Source organism: Catharus ustulatus, chromosome 7, assembly GCF_009819885.2.
Source record: "Catharus ustulatus isolate bCatUst1 chromosome 7, bCatUst1.pri.v2, whole genome shotgun sequence".
NCBI classification, from domain to species: Eukaryota; Metazoa; Chordata; class Aves; order Passeriformes; family Turdidae; genus Catharus; species Catharus ustulatus.
In genome coordinates, this window is record NC_046227.1 from 28,412,963 (window position 1) to 28,434,486 (window position 21,524).

Genomic DNA, 21,524 nt, shown 5'->3' on the forward strand with positions numbered 1-21,524 from the left:
TTGCTTTGCTAAGACATTAACCAGTATGGGTGTTTATGAAAACATCTGCAGGCAAAATGTTTATATCTGGAGTACTCTGCAATTCCAAATGATAATCAGCCTCACACTGAAATGCACCAGTTGTTTCTGACTGTTTAACGCAGATAGTGACGACTTATTTGTACTATAAAAGTGCCACCCTTTTCAGATCCCTAGAGGGAAAACTTTGCAGAAATTGTACCATTGTCTTTTAGCATTTTTTTAGCATATTTTAGCCTATTTTTGTAAGTGAACCACTGTTAATACATCTGCCTGCTGTTTTTACCATGGGAGCTCTCAACACTCTGGTAGCAATGGTAGATTAAACTGCAATGCAGTTATGGGATGAATACTGTTGCATTTATTTCAGGAGCCAAGTCCAATGTGATTTTTGCCAGGTTAGGAAGCTGAATAAAATCAGTGTGGATGAGGTTCTACACATATACAGGAGGAGAAGTTGGCTTTGTTCAAACATCTAGTTCAGAATCCAAATCTATTTTATCTGGATTTTCCTCTTTTCATTCTTCTCTACATGAGTCATAAAAGAAAATTTTCTTATCTATGGAATCACAGAATACTCATCTAAGGTTTTAGTCCAGTAGGAACAGTGAGAAGAGTTTAGGTTGGAGTTGCTCAGGGAAATACTCAACTGAATTTTTAAAAATCTACTAAATCTACCTTAGTAGATTTTAGTAAAAAAGGAAAAGCCCAAGTAACTTGTACTAGCTTAAATCACATCAAATGATAGAACTGTAGATAGAAATGGTAGTGCTGAGATTTTGCTCCAATAATCTTGATTTTCAATACAATAATCTCCTTTAGATCTATGTAAAACTAAACTGACCATCTGAAGTATATAAAACTTCGAGGCATTTAGCCCCCAGTGCTGAATTAAAGTGACAACATGCTACTATTTTCAGATTTAGTTTTTCCACCGAGATTGTAACGGTGGAACCAATATATTCCTATATGTGAAAAGGAAATGCCTGAGATTTGCCTCTGACTTCCAGTAAATGTTAGATGGAAAGGTTTCCAGGTAAGAGCACATCATTGTAGTGTTTAATTTAAAAGCAATAATAAAAAAAAGATTTTATTTTGAATATGAAATCAAACCATATAAAATAGTGTAATGAGAAATATTAAAACCAGAGAGTATGAAGTTTAAAAGGTTCCAGGAAAGGCATGGGAATAAAATTAAAATGAACAATTTAGAGTAAATATCAGGAAGAAAAATCAAAGGGTGCTTCTTATCAATTTGAGTAGAGCAGGAGCTCCTAACTGCCAGTCAGTTCTAAAATCTGATTTAAAGAAACTGAAAGCAAGTGAGCTTGATTTATTTGAAATCCAAGCATTTAAACTCTGATGGAAATGAAACAAACAGCTCGGATTGTAACAACTTTTAAAGGTATTTCCCACAGCTTCTTTGAAACACAAGGAAATATTATGTTAATAGCTACAGCTGAAATGTTCCTTGAGACCCTTTATCAATACAGGTGCAGTTGCTGGGCTGGGATTGTGCCAGGTGGACAATGTGACAGCAGAGAGGCCACCAAGTCGCTGACACCAGGTGCCACACGAGCACCTCCCTGCCCAGACCTGCTCTGCTGCTGCTCAACACAATGGAAATGTCAGGGGAGGCTCAAAAACCAGAAAAGCTGGCCACCCCAAACTAAAACCACATCTTAGAGAGGCTGGGTAACAAAACTATTTTAGATTTAGATTGCAGTTTTCTACATTTTTAAAGAGTAAAACCCCTTTGCTGTCGGGGGGGAACAAATGGAGTGTAAAGCCATATGCTGTTCCAGACTCTTTATACATCTCCCTGTTTTCCATTAGGTCTGCCAGCTCTCAGATCCAAGCTAAGTAGGGTTGCCTTCCCTTACCATCGTCAGTTTGCTCAACTGCTCAATTTAAAAATAAAAACACCTTCCTGCACATAAGTTCCAGGGTTGTAAAATCCAATCTCTGAAATATGCCAGTGCAGTAGTAGTTTGCACATAATCTAAGCAAGTGCCAAGCAAGCAAAATCGACATATAGCCTCTTTTGCCTCTAACAATTTATATCTTACTTAGGATTTCCAGCCAGCAAAAAAACTGCTTCTCCTTGCATCAGAGAGCACATGAATTCGATGTGGCAGCAGAACTGTAACTAAAGTAAGTTTTTGGGAAAAACCTCAGCACAGATCAGGATTTAATTTCCTTTTCAGTTGGTAGTGCCACAAATATGGGATTCACACTATGCAGGTGCATTATGGATGATGCAAACATTGGTCATGTTGGCCATTATTTTTTGTGAAGACTGTTCAACACGTTTAGAACTGCCTAAAGTAAAAAACGTTCTTCTCCTTAAACACATTTTAGGTTCTAAGTGAAAGCCCAAAATGCTGCTAACTTTGTTCGCACCTCTTCCAAGCAGGCAATAAAAGTAAAGCTGCAAAAGCCCACCAAATGTACTTTGAGAAACAAGCAAACTAGACAATAACAACTGCAGCACATTTTGACTAATTTTTAAAAGATTAACACAGATTCAGTTACACAGTTTAAACAAGCTGGATAAATAATTGGAAAAACTTACAAGATCTGAAAACCATCCAGGCCCTGCAAATCCTGAAGCATTTGACAGCCCTGTGTCTGTAAGTTGCTACTTTTGTACACACAATTATTTTCAACATTATTAACTTTGTCAGTGTGCTCTGCTTTATACTTACATTTCCAAAACCATAACGATGTTGGCTTTTTCTTCAAAGGCATCTACACATTGGACAAGTTTTGGGTGATGTAGGCAGTTCATGATGCTGATTTCATCCCTTATGTTTTCTTTTTCCTTAGCAGAATATGCTTTGAAAAATTTTCCTGCCCAAACTTTTCCATTCTTCTTTTCAACAAGCCTGAAGACTTGTCCAAATTTTCCCCTGAAAATATATAACTATTTCCATAAAATGTTTTTGCAATATATGGACCAACACAAATAGCAACAATTTACTAAATATTCCAGCACAACAATATACTAAATATTCCAACACAACCATTCCATTCTGAAATAAAAATGTCTTAGTATTAAGTATTATTCTATAGTGATCTGCAAAAACTTTTGAATGAATACCATGTTTAGAGATACATTCCAGTTAGCAAGTCTTATATAGGAGGGTTCAAAACTTGGACTCCTACAGGATTTACTTCAAGTCTTTCTGCACACAGTTTTCTATAGGTCATACACCTCTGAAGGGGCAGCAGATTGGACATCTCAGGTACAGGATTTAGGTGAAATCAGAATCTGAATGTCCAAGATTTCAGTACTATTGTTTATCTTTCCTGTAATGACAATTCTACCTCTGTGTTACACTTGTCAGGATTTGTTCACGGCAGCACTGGGGATGCCCTGGCCTTCAGTACCAATCACTGAAAGATTATCATGGCCTGCAGTTCACACCACCACGAGCTGGGGCCCTGAGAAACACAGCCAGGCTAATCACTGACCTTCTCTCAGCAATAGTATTAATGCTCTTGGGATTATGGCTGCTGTCAACAGAGATTCCAGCCTGTGGGCAGGATAATCTTATTACCACTAATGGATAGAATGGAAATGCAAGTTCATAATGTGTACTTTTTTTTTGAGATAGCTTTTAGGACACTGAAAAACAAGTTAACCCTCTAGTTTTGTTCATTTGTGGGCTCCATTTTTCTTGCCAGAAATACATATAGTGCATATTTAAAATTATCAGCTAATAGGAGCAAAGGATCTTTATGGAATAGAGGCCAACATATGTTAAAATCTACTTTTACTGCAACAAAGGAGCCCAACTGGGATGCTGAAAGTGCAAGACAGTCAAAGAATAAATGCACATGATCACTATAAGTGGCTGGTAGCCTTGAGAACTGTGTGTCTTCAAAAGCTCAGGCCAGTACTTACGATCCCAGCCTTTCTTCGATGTTGTAGAGATCTGACACCTTCTGTTCCGTGTTGATCGTAACCGTCCGATATTCAACCTCGGTTTCTTTCCCCTCTACAAATAAGCATTAAGGACCATGATTAAAAACCTCCAGAAAATGTGAAGGAAGATCACAGATTTGCATTTGTCCTGTTTAAAACATGCACTTCTTACCATCGTCAGATAGCTCCGCTTCATCCTCTTTAGGTTCTGTGATGAAAATAAAAAGACATGAATAACTTTTAATATCAGATAATCAAATTATTCCCATTCACATAGACAACTGATAGACCCTATGGCAAAACAGCAAAAAACAGTCAGGAAGTTTGTGCATTAACTTAATAATTAAAATCTCTTCACCACTCCTTCATCACTATTGACTATCCAGTCACAATCTAGTCACCATTTCTGAATAAATCAAGTTCCTGTGGTTTGCAGTACATGTCAATTATACCTGCCTCCTAGAAACATCAGCACACTGCATCAATTCAAAGTCATCTAAGAATTACCTTTAGAATACCTTAGGGAAATAGAAAATAAATTAAAAATATTAAAATCAATAACACTTCTTGTTCAATGACAATTTTTTCTTGGCTCTGATGTGCCTTTTTTGAGTTCTGAAACCACAAGTTAGGTAAGTTTGTACATGAAAAGGTTCCCTGCAAATTGTCCAGACAAACTTTTCAGGCTCAAGATATTGAGAAAATCTGAACAGCATGCATTGCACTGAAGCATGGCTGAATTTTGTAATCATTGAGGTCCAAAAGGAGCCTCAGTTCTGCAGGCAGACTCAAAGACAGGTGAACCCAGTGACCTAAGTCAGAGTAAAAGCTGGCCTGAGTGTTCTGATTTTCATTTCTAATTTTCATATACCTGAACTACCTGTAGCACTGCTTTTTGCCTGCAGGTATGAAGGGAAAGGGGCTATGGCTGGAATGTGGTTATACATCACTTACACTGCTTGGGCTTGCTCCTAAGACCTGTGGCTGTGACCAGTGATTTGAGAAACTGGGAAAGCTGTTTGTTACATAGTGACCTGTTAATTATCCTGTAGCTGCTGAAGCTGCACCTTACCATCATACAGTGTAAGCCTAACAAAGGGATTTCTCCCCTCTGTGTCAACAGATTTGTGTTAAGAAACATTAATGCGTACTCTGGGTGCTGTTAGAGCACAGAGTTAGATGCAGAGGATGAGAAGAAAATGGAAATAAAGGGTTCAGGGGGAGAAAATAGCTGGTCTGAGGCATCAGTCTTTCACATCCTACACAAAATGCTGCATCTGTGTGCTGGTAGCAAAGTCAATCAAGTGGACAAAGTTGCTGAAGCCTTCCTCTCTTTTATTTTTTGGGGTTGCAACCCTTGCATATTCCTGCACAGACGAGCTGCTTTGCAGAGACCTACCAGAAGAGCAGGGAGGGAGAGGAGCTTCCCCACCCAGGGTAGCTGTCCTCAGACCTTCCTCAGCTACAAACCACTCCTGCACACAGCACATTACATTTTCCTCCCCTTTTAAGGGCTGTGTAAGGGAGCTGCTCCCAGCCAGGCTGCCAGTAGGTAATGTTTGCCAAATACTGCTTAGGCAAGAAGTCAGTGCCCGGTTCTGCAGCGACAGTGCATTGAAGCCACTGAATAGAAACACTTTGGTCCACCAGTGGAAACCTAAATTATATAAGTGGTACATATCTGAGCTTGGTAAGTGCTGAGTAGCTGTGCTGAAACCTTTCTCGGAAGTCAGTCAACAGTACCAAATTTTCCTCAAACATGGCAATGCACGCTTTAAAGTGTTGTAATTTACAACCTTATTTTAGTTTTCTTTAAATTTAACCATGTCTTTTTTCACTAAGATCATACTGACATTGTTAATATGTGCTGGCCACCTCAGTATGAAAATCAGTAATCAGACTTCCTGGCAGCCTAGAAAATCCTGAGTTACTTAGCTAAGTCTTTACATAGATGGCAGCTTAAAGTCCTGACTTTGACAGGTGCTGAACACATGCATTTTCCACTGCTTTTAATTAAAGCACCAGTTATATTCACACACTTGAAAAATCACACTTTACAGGATTTGCTTTTTTTCCACACTATCTGCAATACCAAGAATTGAAATCAATAAGCCCTGGAATTCAGAGCATAAAGACAACTTCCCCCCTCCTGCAAACAGAACACATTTTGGTTTTGCTCAGAACAACTTTTTTGTTTCTTCTTAAAAAATGTGTATTACAATAAACCATACACTTCCTGGCCTTTTGTACTAAGTCTATGTAAGAAAATGCTCAGACTTAAATGGAAAAATAGCTTGTTTGCTTTGGTCCACTATAGGTAGTGGTTGCTCGAGGAAAAACACAGAGAATAGTCAGGTCTCCAACCTAGAAGGTGTTTGTCCTGTAACTAAAGAAAAAGTGCATTCAAACACAGGGAATTTTATTATGAAGAGCCAATACCATCAATTTTATTGCTACTCCTAATGTTATTTTTCCTGCATTGAAGAGAAGGTGCATCTTGATTTAGATTGGTTTTAAACCTTGCAAATAGAGGGAAGTAATTCCTCAGCATGCATCTCATTTAGCACTTGAAGAGAAATATGATTTACTTTTCTTTGAGAGGCTTGCACAGTTGTGTGATGCTGCATCACTTTGCTATCATTTTGTCTTCCTTTAGCAATACAAGATAACTTCACAAGGGTTATGGGGAACACTTCAAGCTCCAAAGCCCTGTACACATAAATGAAGAGGGAGAGATACAACACACAGTTCACGCCTCAAAGACAGGAAAAATGGTAAAATCTGTTTTTCCTGGTCTGGGCCTTTTGGTAAGGTGACTATCAAAGTCATCTTTGTACAGTAGATAGATGGAGATGTGCACAAAAATATGTGGTCACTTTCTGGTTTTGAAAAATAATGCTGACATTTGTGTGTTTCAAGTTTTAGTACCAGTTCCTGAATAATTTCTACAACGATCCAACTCTTCCTGTCAGCCCTTTGAGAAGACCTTAAACAAAAATCAAGAAGTAAAAGATACTGAAAAATATTTTTAAAAGTACATGCAACTGTAACCAAAATCCCTAAAAAATATTTTTGGCATCCATAATGTTGCAAAACCAACATGCTAAATAGGATAGCCTTGAATTCACAGGCTTGGTGTACTAGGGGACACAGGACTGGGGTACACTATCATGCAGGGATTGAAAGCATGGGAAATACAGCTAGCTGCAAGGTGCCAATTTATTTCCTGCTGCATATTCTGTGCTTGGCTAGCAGCAAGCACATTCATTATTTCCAAGAGCAAATTTGGGATTGTGTTTATGGTTTGTTTTCCCATGGTTTGTTCAGTATAAACTATAATGAATCCATTGGTGTATTTCAGGTAAGCCACCAACCATCATTTTCCAACTGGGCATGGACTGAATGTGTCACATCTGTGAAAGGTTTCATTTCCCATTACCTGTGCACTGAACTGCAGAATACTGTCAGCCGGCACTCACCCAGCAAGCCAGAATGAGAATTAGTGCTTGCTTTCACAAGGCAGGGATTTGGGATCCCTGAAGCCAGTTTCCCACACTGCAGGTATGCAAAACTGATGTGCTCAGATCCCTGAATGAAGTGTGTGAAGAGCTTGAGCACAGTTACAGCCCAGCACAAGCATTCACCACAGAGACATGTGGGAAGGAGGGAGTGCAGCTCTCTGGCCTCACTAAGGAACTCTTAGGGAAGAGTTCAGTTGGATTGAGATGGTTTTTCCCTTTTAATAACTAACCTTCTTGTTTCTCTCCAACTTTGACCAGCTCAGACTCTTGGCTGGGCTCGCTGATGCCGTACACGTTGGCAGCTCGCACGCGGAATTTGTACTCGCGGTCGGCCTGCAGGTCCTGCACGTTGAAGGAGGTGCTGCGGCAGGTGGTGAGGTCTGTCCATTTGTTATCCACCGAGTTCCAGATCTCCACGGTGTAGGACTGCACGGCGCTGCCGCCGTCGTACGAGGAGCCGTACCACGAGAGGGTGAGCGAGGAGCTGCGGATGTCCGACGCGCAGGGAGTCCCGGCTGGGGGGTCTGGTTTATCTGCAAAAACGCACACAACGCACACCGTGAGGATCAGACACAGCCTCCATCAGGGTATTTCTGGCCCTGCTAACAGCCCTTCCCTTTCCATTCCATTGCTCTGCTTCACAGCTGTTTCACAGAAACTGTGGAGACCAAAACCAGTCCCAGCTGTGCCTGCAATCTCCCACCACAGCGCCAACCACTCCTTGGTGATCTTCCTTAGAGGAATACCCCTGTAACCATCCCATTACTGTGATGTGCTTCCTTCTGCTCCCTTCACCTGCTTCTACACTCCATGGCCACTGCTCACTTTCACTGCCTCAGAAAGTGCCACTCATCCAAATACACCTGGGTAGCAGAAATGCTAGAACCAGTTTGTTGGCATGGAATCAAGGCCTTGAAGGGTGACAAGTTTATCTGCCAACAATTTAGTGAACAAATTCATCTATGTGCAGTTTTTGGAAGTCTAGTGCAATTTGCAGTAAGAAGTTCAACTTAGAATATATAATTTAAATAGTGAGATTTTTTAAATCTCATATGGATTTTGGAAATTTTTGAGGAAGTGGAAGATAGAAACTTCTGTGTTTCCTCAGCTGAAGACTGCTACTAAAGTCCTTATTGGATGAGTAGATCCAATATCAGCAGAATCTGGCTTGCAGATGTGCAGCCAACTATACAAACACCTGAGAAAATATGAAAGCGTTGCAGTTATACAACTTTTTCAATATTTAGTCTAATGATTAATTATTGAAATGAATGTTCTTCTAAGACAGAAAAATGATGACTTTTAAAATAAATTGCTAGAAAATAACTGTGGAAGTTAAGCACTTCAAAAGACTTTTAAAGGAACAAATAGCTTCTCTGGAAATAATCCTCTCAGAAATAATCTAGTAAAACCTACAAAATAATGATGATGTTGATGTGGATGAACTAGTGGCCAAAGGTTGAAAGAGAAATCAAAGGATGAGATAAATGAGAGAAGATGAAAAGAAAAAAGATAGAAAGCATGCTACAAACAGTGGTTCCACTGAAGATGGACTGATAAAATCCTATTCCATTTTGCTTGTTCAAGCTGCTAATGGGCATTATCATTTTCTCTGTGGGAAAGGCAGAGCTGACAAAGTAGCCAAAAAATACTGCCATTTCTCAGCAATAAAAACATCCAAATGCTGGGGGAAGCTGTTGTAGACTTTGATAAAAACCTCACTGTGACAGACTACATCCCTCTGTACTCAAATTATGATTCCTAGGAAAATTACCAAGCTGACAGAAATAGCCACAATTTCTCAGAAACATGCCTTTGGTTCTTAGACAGAGGAACCCCTCCTCTGACTGCTGTGGTTTAACTCATAGAGAGGGAAATTAGGACGGTCTAATCTGATCAAGATAGTTAAGTATCAGTTCACTATTTGGAAGAGTGCAAGTTTAATGGCCCAATGACTTCCCTGAAAAAGTTTTGGTTCCATTGTGATGAAAAATACATCTCTCTTCACAATTTAAATATATCAGAAGATACATAAATATAAACTTTCAAGTATGATGGAAAAGACTGAGAGGGAGGAAGGGAGGTGGACACTGAGTATGTCACTGTATTCAGTATGAGAACCCCAGGGGGAAGAAAAAGTGAAAAAGTGGCCAGAATCAAGATCATCTTTATTCATTTTGGCAACACTTAAAACACCGTTCCACTAGGAGTCATCATTATACAGCACATCTCTTGTTAAACACATGTCAGAGACCAGATGTCCTTAACTTCTGGAACAGCTTATTGTCCTGATTAGTGGTCACATTTTACTCACCTAATTTTTTGGCAGAATGGAAGGGGTTATTAGCAAGCCTGAATTTATAGAGCAGATATATAATGAACTGAATCACAGAAGAGTTCCATGATTTGTCTAAAATTAGAAAGAGCGATTGTAGCAAAGATGAGAACTGAATCTTGATCTCCTGGTGCCCAAACAGCAGCACCCCTCCTCCCTGTACTAGTCCTGTCCCAGCCTCCCTGGAGCTGCAAGAAGTGAGGATTCAGTACCCACTCCATTTGCAGTATCAGCACATTTGTACCATACTCACAGCAGCCATCAGAGAGCTGCTGGCATGGCACACATGGATTGTATGATTTTAGTCAGACAGTGGCAACAGCATCTTCTTTTCACTACAACTTGTTATCCATGCAGACCTTGCTGGGAATGATTTTCTGTCCTTCTCAAAGTCTTTACAGAAGTGGAATATTCAGGTCTGTGTCTTGCTTTTCTCCTATGTAACCATCACTGCATCATCTCAAAATGTAGATAAAACTTGAATAAGTAACAGCCCATTTATCCTAAATCCAAACAGAACAGAGCAGCTGCAGATAGCCAGAGGAAAATACTTTGAAGAAAAAGCCAAGCCAGTAGTCCATCACCTTACAGTGGCATCTGTTGAGGTTTGTCAAAGCAATGCAGATTCTCTGACATCTGCTATGCACACAGCCAAATCTAGATATATGTGCTGCTTTAAAAAAGAAAGTGTTCAGTGCTGTGCACTGAATTTATATGAAGAAAATGTGCCTATGTTTCAGTATTTGCAGAGCACAGTAGCCTGCTTCCTGTGCAGGACATGAAAATGCACTCTCTCATTGCTGACTTTTAATGCACTTCTGTTTCCAAATGAAACTGGGCATGATTTATCCATTTCCTAGGCCTCAGTTTCCTCAGCAAGCTCTCTTTCCATGACTCACCTAGACAACTGGAGTCCCTGTGGCCAGCATTGTTTACAGAAGCAAGGCTTAGGTATGTGAGCATTGCAGAGAAAACATTCATGGCCAAGGGCATAACAGTGGCAAAGGAAATGCTACATGGCTTTAGACTAGAATCTGTTAGCCTTGGGAACATTCTATATTCCTAAGGCATTTTTTTCAGTAGGCAGAGATGAAAACCTGCAACCTTGGCTGGACTCTACTGAGCCGGAAAGATGCACGTTTCAGTTTGAATCTATCATGTGCTGCTGCTTGCAGATCTGTTCAGTGTATAAATACTGTAGTAGCTGCTATGGGAGATCATAAACAGGAATGAAAGCCTAATCTTTGCTCTTTTTTAATATGACAGATGTATATGTACCATTTTACCATGCTTAAAAATGACTTGGTATCAGACTGGATGGTATTCTACAGCTCTGTGCATGCAGAGAATCTGCAGATGGTCTCTCCATGTGTCTGTTTTGTTTCTCAGTAGTTTACTCTATAGGGATTTTAAAGGTTACCCTGTATTCATCTGTCTGTATTGAAAGCTAGAATATTTTGCCAAACTACATTCCCTTCTGGAATATGAACTCTCTATCAGCACAATTAACTGCTTCCAATAAAAACATCCCATGAGTTGAGGAGGGGTGTGGAAGACAAGCACAGTTCTCTATTTTGTCCTTCTGTTTTAGTGTTTACCATTAATGGCACTGAGCTGCCTGTCTCCAATATTCCGCTGCATGTCATGTGCAGCTTTTGACACACACAATCATATTTTACACTTAGGCTTTTATTATGAGGGCTTTACATTGGCTTTAATGGACCACAATTTTGTTCTTCCTCTTCTGGAACAACCCATAGCTACAACCCAATATGTGAGCTAGAAGGAAGGGAGAGCATCCAAAAGTGCACTTGTCCACATTTCTATAGGAGAAGGAACTAATGTAAAATACTGAGGTCTAACTTCAATTTCACTGTTACATGCAACAAAAGAAAATCACCATAAGGTATCTTAACTATATGAAATTATGGGTACTCCAGCCTTGGCTAGCTTACAGCACGTACACAACCCTTAAATCAAGACTTATGATACTCTAGATGATTGTGGTCTGTACAGACAGGCTGTATCCACACAGTTGAACCTGGTGAGAATCCCACAAACTCCAATGCCTTTGCATGTAAATCTCTCTAGGAATATGAACAGGGCTGCCCCAAGCTCTCTTCCATGGCCTTGTGACAGGCAAAGGAGCTGGATAAGCAGCTACCTTGGCCTCAAACCTGACTCAGGCACTGTTTGCACAGCAGCACAGACTGCATTAAGTTGCTGACCCCAGCAGCTCAGAGGAAGCAGCAGGAGCAGCTCCTGGGTGCTGTGAGCCATAAGCCAAGCAGAGAGGAGTAAGAGGAGACTGGAGGTGAAGGAGGGCTCTACTGGTTTGTAGCCCTTTGTGCTGCAGCAAACCAGGCACAGATTAAAACCTCCTGCTTCTCAACACAGGGAGGTGTAAATTACCACTACCCCAAAAGTAAGGAGGTCAGATTCCAGTTTATTCTTTGTGGCATGCATTTCTTAGGGCAAACGATAATGTGATAAGCTGGCCCCATATGAAGCATTTAAGCCACTTTTAAGTCCATACCAGCATTGAAACACACACTTATTATTTACTCTCAACCTGAATTCAGCTGCATTCCTTCCTCAGATAAATTCTCAGAAATATTTTGGTAAACAGGTTTTGATGATACAGCCTGAAGTAAACTTTAATTAATTTGTATTTGTGCACTCTGAAAAGCATAAAACATACGCATGCTTGGTCTTTAAATCATTGCTGTTTATCAGACAAATTTGGCTTGATGCCATTGCCTTTTTTTCAGTGCTGTATTGGTTAGAGCATGTTGCTAATAACACCACGGTTGTGGGTTCAGTCCCTGTACAGGCCATTCACTTAAGGGCTGGACTCAATGATCCTTGTGGGTCACTTCCAACTCAGAATATTCTGTGATTCTGTGAAAATTCCTTTGCATAAGCAAAGGGGTTTTCTCTCTTTCTGCAGAGGTGGTGAACCCACAGCTCATCCAGGACACCCACGTGACATGAGACTGTGCTATCTAGACCTCACTGCCTTCTCCACATGGCTCAGTTTACAGAGCCCTCAGAGCACAAGAACCATTCCAAGAGACCAAAAAAGGCAGCAATCTCCTTATCTAACTGAGTGCAGGGAAATGGAAATTGTTCTGCTACTTACTGTGAGGGTCAGGCTGAGCCAAGGCAAGGCAATAGAGTTTGCTGTGCATTAAGAGCTCGCACGGCCCTGGCTCCTAAGCAGAGATATTGTTCCAGCAGAAAGCCTCTGAAAACTGAGAACAGTATAACCACTGCCTCTGAAAAGTTTTTTTCCCTTTCTTTCATGAACACACAGAACTGAAGCAATGTCTCTGAAGAAGATTTCTTTATCTGTTCTCAAAATTGGTTTGTTTTCTTTCTAGATCCAGTTATCATATTACTGTATAATACTATTATTAGCTATTGTGATATTTGTCTGCCAGATAAAGAACAGACAGAAAGAAACAATTTAATTCCATTCCACAAGCTGTTTAGCCAGGGAAGGTATTTAATATGCTGCAAAAGCCAGTTGAACACTGTCCATGCCGACAGCACTGGCAAAGCTTTCATTTGAAATCCATCAGCAGGAGAAAAGCAAAGCCATAAAAGGTCATAACTGAACTCAGCACTATCGCTGACAGGGCTCGGGGTCATGGCAGACCTCGCTGCTTTGCTTGGAAAACTATGCCCTGCAGCTCTTTTCCCAAGGGAGAGGAGTGCTACAAGTAGAGATATTACCCCTTAACACCTGTAAAAATGTACAAAAAAATGTACACCCTGTATGTTACTGTAACACAGGTTTAGGATAAAGTTAAACTAGAAAATGCCTGAGTTTTCCTGCAAAACAACTCGAGAGAAACCGAAATGGATGTGAGCTTTCTCCTAATGAAACAGCCCTCCCAGCAGAGGCAAGGATCCATAGGCAATGGTCCATAAAGATTTATTAGTCCAGACTTTGAAATTTACACCTCCCCTGTAAAATACGTTGCAGAATACTCTCACCATATTGCTCCTCCTGACAACTCTAACATAAAACTAAGTTATTTACAACCTGCCCTTTTGAGACTTGTGGATAAAGTAGCTCACAAATACTGAGCATCACTCTGTGCTGTTGGGTTAACTGAGGCATGGAAGTGTAAAATGACCTTGCTCAAGGACACACAGGAGAATGGAGCTGGGAACGAAACCAGAGCTCACCACTCCCACGCAAATGCCCTCAGCACAAGAACATCTCCTTCTGCCACAGGCCTAATGGAACAAACAAATATATAATGCATTCTCAGGAGCCTTTTTCTAAACCATCTGCTCCTGAGCCTGAACCAACAAGCTGTTCGGATTACTCATGTGCCGCACGTTAAGTATCTGCTTTGATAACTGATTGAATTAGAGCTCCCACACCTGCCCACTGAAAGGCAGAATAAATTTTAGGAGTTTCCCTAGTAGGATTATCAGTGGATTAGTGTCTAATGGAGTGAGTTTGGGTCCTAGGAATCCCATGTTTGCATGCAGGAGTTGTGATTAATAATTTTTAAGTAACTAGGTAAAATACAGGAATTTTGTTGCAATTGTCAAGATATTTATTTTCTTCCTCAAGAAAAAGCTGAAGGTAAGCATCAGGAAAAGGCAACAATGCATGGAGTTCTACTGAAATTACTAACAGAAATGACATTGAAACTACATTGCCATTCAAGGGATAAACCTGGATTAGTGTGCCAGCTCTGATGCATAGAGCAGTGTAAGCTGGTTTTCCTCTACACATTTTTGTCTTTCTGTGAAAATTTAGTTTTGGTACGGCTGCAGAGTTTTGCCACTATGCATTAGTGGGAAGCTGACAGTGGAGGTTGCTACACTCTTGAACTACAACAGCAGCAACATAAGACATGTCTTCCTTAACCACCAGTGTAGTTGCCCTTTAACCATAAGACCAGTGACAAAAATACTCCAGCAATCCAGAGGAATTTCAAAGGTTGAAGGTTACGAGCGAGTCCACCCACATGTTCTTAGGAAATTCACTACATTCTTGACCTGATTGTAAACAGGGAATCACATGGCTACTACAAGATATGATCTGATGCTTTTCAAAAGAAGAACTTCAGAATCTTTCATATTTGCACTTCTGAGCTCCAATATTCAGTGTCAAAATGTCCATGGATGTCTCGCTATACTGTCTGCTTCCCAGATGTCTGCACTTAACTTTTCCAGAGAGGGACACAGAGCCTTGACCACTGGGTCCTCTTTGAGTGGTGAGCACTGTGCCAGATTTCTCAGCATCTCACACAATGCATTCACAGTGATGAAAGAGTCACTGTGCACTGCTGGTTTTGCTACCACAGTTCCTTGTAACAGAGTTTGGGGGCAGAAAACAAATGCTAATAAAGCTTGCATATATGTGACTTGTGGAACCAGAACCAAGCCCTTCAGAGCAGCAATTAGTAATCCTACCATTACATTCAATGACTGCTGGAGTTAGTGATGGTCAGACCTTGTTCTCAAGCAAACTTATATTTCCTCATTTGTGCTTGGGAAGACTGTGCTCACACAGATTCTGCTAAAGGCAGAGAAGTTACACCTTCCTCACAGAAAGTAACTTCCCCATCCCAAGTCGAGTATGGAGTGGAGTAGAGGAGCAGGTATTAGTGAATTCAGGTTATATTACTTGCATGCCTGTGTGCAACATGCTTTTATGTATATATGTGTGTGTGTCTTTGAGTACTTGGTTTATCACTTTCCAACAGCAGAGAAGGCTGCAAAACACAGTACATGCACCAATGATGACAATAACAAAAATACCTTAACTTTTAACGTTAGGCCTCTCAGGATCTAATGACATTGTTCATTGCTCTCGTTCGTTTGCATATACCTCCCATAGAGCTCACTAATCACTATGATATTTATATATGTGTGTTTGTGTATAATCCATATACATATATGGATATACATATATACACACTAAATACCACATCAGGAACAGTAAAAATCCCAAAGGATTTATAAAAGCCAAACAAGGTTGGTCAAAATCAGCCTCCAGTTAGGTAGTACGTGTATTTCTGCTTCTGTTTTTTAAAAAAGTAAAGGACAGCACTAATATCCAAAGTATTCACCAAACACTGATCATCAAAAAGCCCCTGAATAGTAGGCATGGAAACATAAAGCAATATGCCCAAAAGCATGTGGCAAGCTTGTGAAATAGCTGCAGAACAGATTATTTCTCTAGTGCCAGATATCCTTGTTGAATACTGTGTTGTTTTTCTCACTCTTTGTCATAGTACCTAGCTTTAGCCAGTAGGAAAACCAAGTTTCTTTTTCAAAGGTAGTTGTAAACCTGGGGATATCACACAACTGAAATGTTCAGAGTCATAAATTTGATAAATATATCAAATACATCCAATAAATGGCATGAAAGGAATGAATATTCCTTGCTGTTATTGTAAAGTGAGGGTTATACCTTGCCTAAATCAGTCATATTTTACAATAAGCTCCTCGTTGGCTCATTTCACAGCTTTGGCAACACAAGTCCACTTCAATCTGACACACTGCTATAAATCATTAGCTCAATCTCACATCAGGCTGTTTTGATTTTGGAGCAGAAACATGTTACAAAATCTCCCCAGAGAGATCAGTCAGCTAAGGAAATTGCTTATTTAAGAGAGAGCTGATCCTAACAACAAAGAGCTCAACATGGACATTTTGGGACCAGTAAACCCTTTAAAAGAAGATACTGCTTAACTTGGATGTCCCACAGATTTAGAGGTTTCCCAATATTATTAATGCTTGCACACAATGAATTACAAGGTTCAGTCCTTGTGGCTGAGTGCTGTGTGCTCAGCACCACATCATTATTAAAAGAGTCTCCTTTAACTTGTTTATGTATCAATGCATGTGCTGTGTGGATTGCACACAGCTCAAACTGGAGGCTGAGGGTAATGGACATTTTGTTCATTGACATTCATTAAAGGATATAAAATTCCTTAGAATGAAGTTGGGCTTCTTGCGAGAGCATCCTTTGCCATGGCACAAACTGCATCAAATCATAAACTACTTAAATGTTTTACATGTCAGAACCCTTGCACAGTTCAATTAAGATTGAGAGTTAAATTTAAGACTTTGGGAGCTAAATTCAAAGGAATGCAGGGTATTTTTGTTTCCCTAAATGTCATTATTAAAAATAATTTCTACAAATTGTACTCAGATACAGTTTACAATCTAAGACTCAGGGTTTAAATCATAGCAGGATCATTTCTGATTTGAATCCTGGCAGATAAGCTTAATCCTTTGTCCTCTGATTGGAGGTTAAGTTAATGATGGGGTTTTTTTGTGAAGAAAGGTCTTTGACAACTGCAAGTATAAAACCAAGATCCAGGATGGTTTAAATACCCTCAGGGAAGGTCTTTAAACCTTCTGTTAAAAGCAGGATCGGCTATAAGGTCAGACCAGATTGTTCAGATGCTTATCTAGTCTGAACCTGAATACCTCCAGGGATGGAGACTGCACAAGTTTGCTGGCCAACCTGCTCCTTGACATGTGTTACAGTTGGAATTTAATTTGAGAAATGTTACTGGAGTCTTTCACATAGGAAACTTGCCCATCAGCATGAAGAGTTTGAAACATACGTGGTTGTAAGAGGTAATAATAAAATAAATACATCTTTATTTCAATATTTATTTCATTTTATATTTTAACAAATGCCTTTGATTTGCTAAAATTCAGAAAAGCCAAGCCTGTTAGCTAGCCCTCTGAGAAGTGCAACTCTGGGTCTGCTCAGACACACTCCAAAGGTTCTGTATTTGTAGTTTCGACACGTTCATGGCTCAATTGTGCAGTGTGGTCAGGCCACAGTGTTTTAAGCACACAGCACATGCATGGATGTGCCTTTTCTCAGTAAACTCACAGGGAGACAGCTCACACAGAATTTGGAGCCTAATTGTAAAGGGCTGAGGCAAACAGAGCTGATGTCTAACACCAGACTTCCTCCACCAATGCTTGTTATGAAAGTGGGGTCAGGGCAGGCAGGGCAAGTTTCTTACCAGGACTTGGGATGGAGCAGAGAGAATGAACAGGCAGGAATTTAGGACTAAGGATGAGCTTTAGTAGACTCAGAAGTCTCAGGTTTTGCATATTCAGAGAAACACAGCTTCCCTTTTTTGACTGACAAGCTTCACAGAAAAGTACCTTCCAACTTCAGTGAACATTTGACACCTTTAAAGGTGCAAACAGTGTGAAGGATTTTATCTCAGTAGTGAGATTCTAACCCCCTTCCTAGAAGGAAGACATGTTTGCTCCCTTTTCCCACATTTTTGAGTGCCCAGATGGAAGAATCTGGCCTTAAAATGCGTGTGCACAGGCTGGGAGCTGTGGGGCCTTGTCATGCCTTCAGCAGTGCTGACATCAGCGAGATGTCTCACTGAAGAGCTTGGCAATTTTACAAGATGGAATTTATTCTTTTTAGCTGGAAACAGAGAGCTTGTCATCAGCCAAAACACATGGCAAACTCCTGCACATTGTAAGGATTCTTCACCCAACTCTCCAAAAAGCATCTCTGGGAATCCCACGGTTCTTTGGCACATTTCTTAGGGAAGAGCAAAGCAGGAGGCTTGAGATGTAGCTTTATAAGGTTATAGAATTCAAAGACTTTCAAACCAATTAACTCCAAAGGATATAAACCAGCAACTTATATTATAATGAGCGAAGGCTCACACAGTAACAAGATAATAGGAATTGTTGGCCTTGTGCAGCTAAAAAAATTAATCTTGCCCAATAACCTGCTACAATTAGCTGCCTGCAGCAGTTGCCTAGGAAAGAGTGGAAAGGAGGGAAATGCAAAGAGCAATTAATCTCCTGCCATTCTTCCAGCTGCTAATCAGCTGTGTTGGGGTTTTGCAGCCAAAACCTATACCCAGACCAATGGATATGTTTATTCAAGGACCTGTACAACCCACTGTTGGAAGGGGTACTACACTTTATCTATGCATCATGGGAAAAGTACTGCTTCTGTTTTCTTCTGTTCTTGAATTCCCTGGCATATTGCTAGAATCTCCTTGATATTTATACTCATCCATCCAGTTACTTTTAACTGCAATTAAAGCCACAGACTGAAAGGAATTAATTTGAATAACCAGGAAGCCTCTATTGACAATATGCAGAGCAACATGCAGTTGAGTCACATTCAGTCTGCTTCAGTGGATATTGTACCTGAAAGTGTGATTGCACACATTAAACCTCATATGGTATTCACTAGATTGCTGGGATGAATCTCCCATCCAGCTTGGGTTAAAGGTATTTTGCCATTGGTTTCATTGGAGTCAGACATTCATCTTTGACCTGACACCCACATTTGTTGCCTTGCTCACACCCATGTGGCTGTCAGGGCACCACCTTATGTGATAACCCCTCTGCAGGCCACAGATAACAGAGCCCAGAAACAGACCCACCCCACAGACTCATCTTTTAGCCAAATCACATCTTTGCTTGTGGAACTTCCCTGGATGCTCTGTGCATCCACACCAAGCTAGGTTCAATTAGCCCTTTCAGATCTAGAGGTCTAGATTTTGGCTGATCCTCCCTAGGCTGCAGTTTTATCTCCAATACATTGCAACTGTCTGCCAGTCTACATCTCTGTGCAGCTGTCCACAGTCTGCTACAACAAACCTGATGGCCTGGGAGTGTCACCTGTCAAGGCTGTTTGAAGCTTCAAGATATCTGTGTAAAAGTCCACAGATGAAGGGCTCCATATTCAAAACAGACTATCTTTATTCACTGCTTTCTGTCCCCATGAAACAATAGACCATGGTAGTAACTTAAAATGGAGATGTGACAGTATAGCCCTACTGATCTTGCTCACAGTCCTAGTTACAATGCCACTGTCCATTTTCTGAAGTACTAGCTTTTATTTCATTCTTCTTAACTGATTATTTTATTTAACCTGTCGCATATCATGATATAAAAGGAAAATATAGACTGATGTCTGAAGAATAAGTATATAAATAAAATATTATTATGGACTTACCAACAACTGTAAGGTTGACTTGTGCTTGTCTGCTGCCAAGTTTGTTCTCTACAACTAGGGTGTAGCATCCACAGTGTTCCTGCTTTGTTGATGATATTGTTAGCTTGCTGCTGTTTTCAGCATTCTCAATTTTAATATATTCATTTTCTTGAATCTGTCAAATTAAAAGAAAAAATGTTATGGATGTCTTTGTATCTGAAGAGCTCAAAGCACAATGCAATGCTATCTTATTGTTATCTGCAGATAACTCTATTACAGAAGTGAGTATGTGCAGCTGTGTAATCTGTTATGTAAACTGTGTAATCAACAAAAATGCAGTGAACATCATAATGGCTCCAGTCCTGAGAAGGCCAAAGGGAGCACTGGTGTTGCTGGAACCCCACTAAGGAACAGGAATGTCACTTTTTAACTTCTCTTTGACAGGCTGAAAGTGCAAACTGTGCAATTGTCAAAGGAGAAAAGTTTGGTCTCACCTATATTAGGAAAACCACAGTGGAACATGAGTTTAGCCTTAGCTCATTTGCCATTCCCCCTCTACCCAATGTGCAGACCATCCATAGCTGTGACTTTCCTCTTGTTTTAACCAGGCTTACTCTGTACTTCCACACAAACCAGGGTTACAGTTTCTTGGGTTTGAACACTGGAAGTCAATGCTGTATGAAATGGAGATACAACACTACAGCTCTACAGAGAGACATTCAAAGAGCAGATTGAGTTTTCCCATAGCATTTTAATTTTCTGGAGAAGTAAAAATCCAAATCTCTGCTGAATACCATAGGCATATTATAAACTAGTTTTTAATTGAAACAGAGCTATCATAGCATAAATGGCCAAGGTGACTTAGATTTTAATCAGCATTAGCTTGAGACATGACAGTTCTCTAAAACCCTCATAATGCTACACAGCAATTATAGAAGCTGTACACTGTGTTCTTATGAAACAGACAACATAATGTCAATGCCCTTCTTCCTCCCACCACTTCCTTCTTAGATAAGTGACTCTTCCAAGCCATTCTCAGAATTTAATTAAAAATGAAGGCTATTTAGTTTGCCTTATCTTGTCCCATATATTCAGAGAAGAAGAAATCCGAATTTTAAGAACAGACTTTCTCTGCTCTTTCCTCAACTGAGACAAAACACATGTACTGCTATGTGCCCAAAAGTAACTTCAGAAAGATTTTCCTACAATAACTCAAATAGAAAGCTACCAAATGGGGTTAAATTATACTGAAAGTTGTTCCACCCTGTTGACATACTTCTGAGATTCTAAACTGTCTTTTATGTTTTGCTTCATTAAAATTAGTCAAAGGATGATAGTAGATCTAGATCTACATTACTCAGAGAAAGCCCAGAAAGGATACAGAGAAAGCCCTGGAGATGGAAATAGAGAAATCCTTGAAAGGATGAAGAGACAGCCCTGAAAGGATGCTCAGTGGTTTGCAGTGGTTGTGGGGAACATGGGTTGGATCCTCGGGATCCTGAAAGTCAGTCAGTGGTTGTAGTTAGGAAGCTTTAACAGCTGGCAGTGTTCAGTGATGGACTCAGCTAATGAAATGGCTTTCCAAGGCTTTCCAAGGCTTTCCCCTCTTTACCTCAGCACAGTTCCAGCACCTCTCCACTACACTGCCATGGCATATAACAGTATGGGTCACAGATTCTTGACATTCCCTTTCTTCAAACAAAATATACTCTTTTGGAATACAACTGAGAGAGAGAA

The 21,524-nt window shown here is 40.2% G+C and overlaps 1 protein-coding gene across 3 annotated transcripts in view; it reads right to left on the minus strand.

The window, feature by feature from the left end:
• MYLK (myosin light chain kinase) overlaps positions 1 to 21,524 on the minus strand; it is a 199,129-nt gene that overhangs the window by 22,502 nt on the left and 155,103 nt on the right. For all 3 annotated transcript variants that reach the window (XM_033064001.2, XM_033064003.1, XM_033064002.1), the window contains exons 21-25: positions 19,809 to 19,962; positions 7,701 to 8,003; positions 4,122 to 4,157; positions 3,929 to 4,022; positions 2,727 to 2,930 (exon numbers count right to left, since the gene is read on the minus strand). In XM_033064001.2, the coding sequence (XP_032919892.1) occupies positions 2,727 to 2,930; positions 3,929 to 4,022; positions 4,122 to 4,157; positions 7,701 to 8,003; positions 19,809 to 19,962 (791 nt within the window). The remainder of the gene's footprint in view (positions 1 to 2,726; positions 2,931 to 3,928; positions 4,023 to 4,121; positions 4,158 to 7,700; positions 8,004 to 19,808; positions 19,963 to 21,524) is intronic.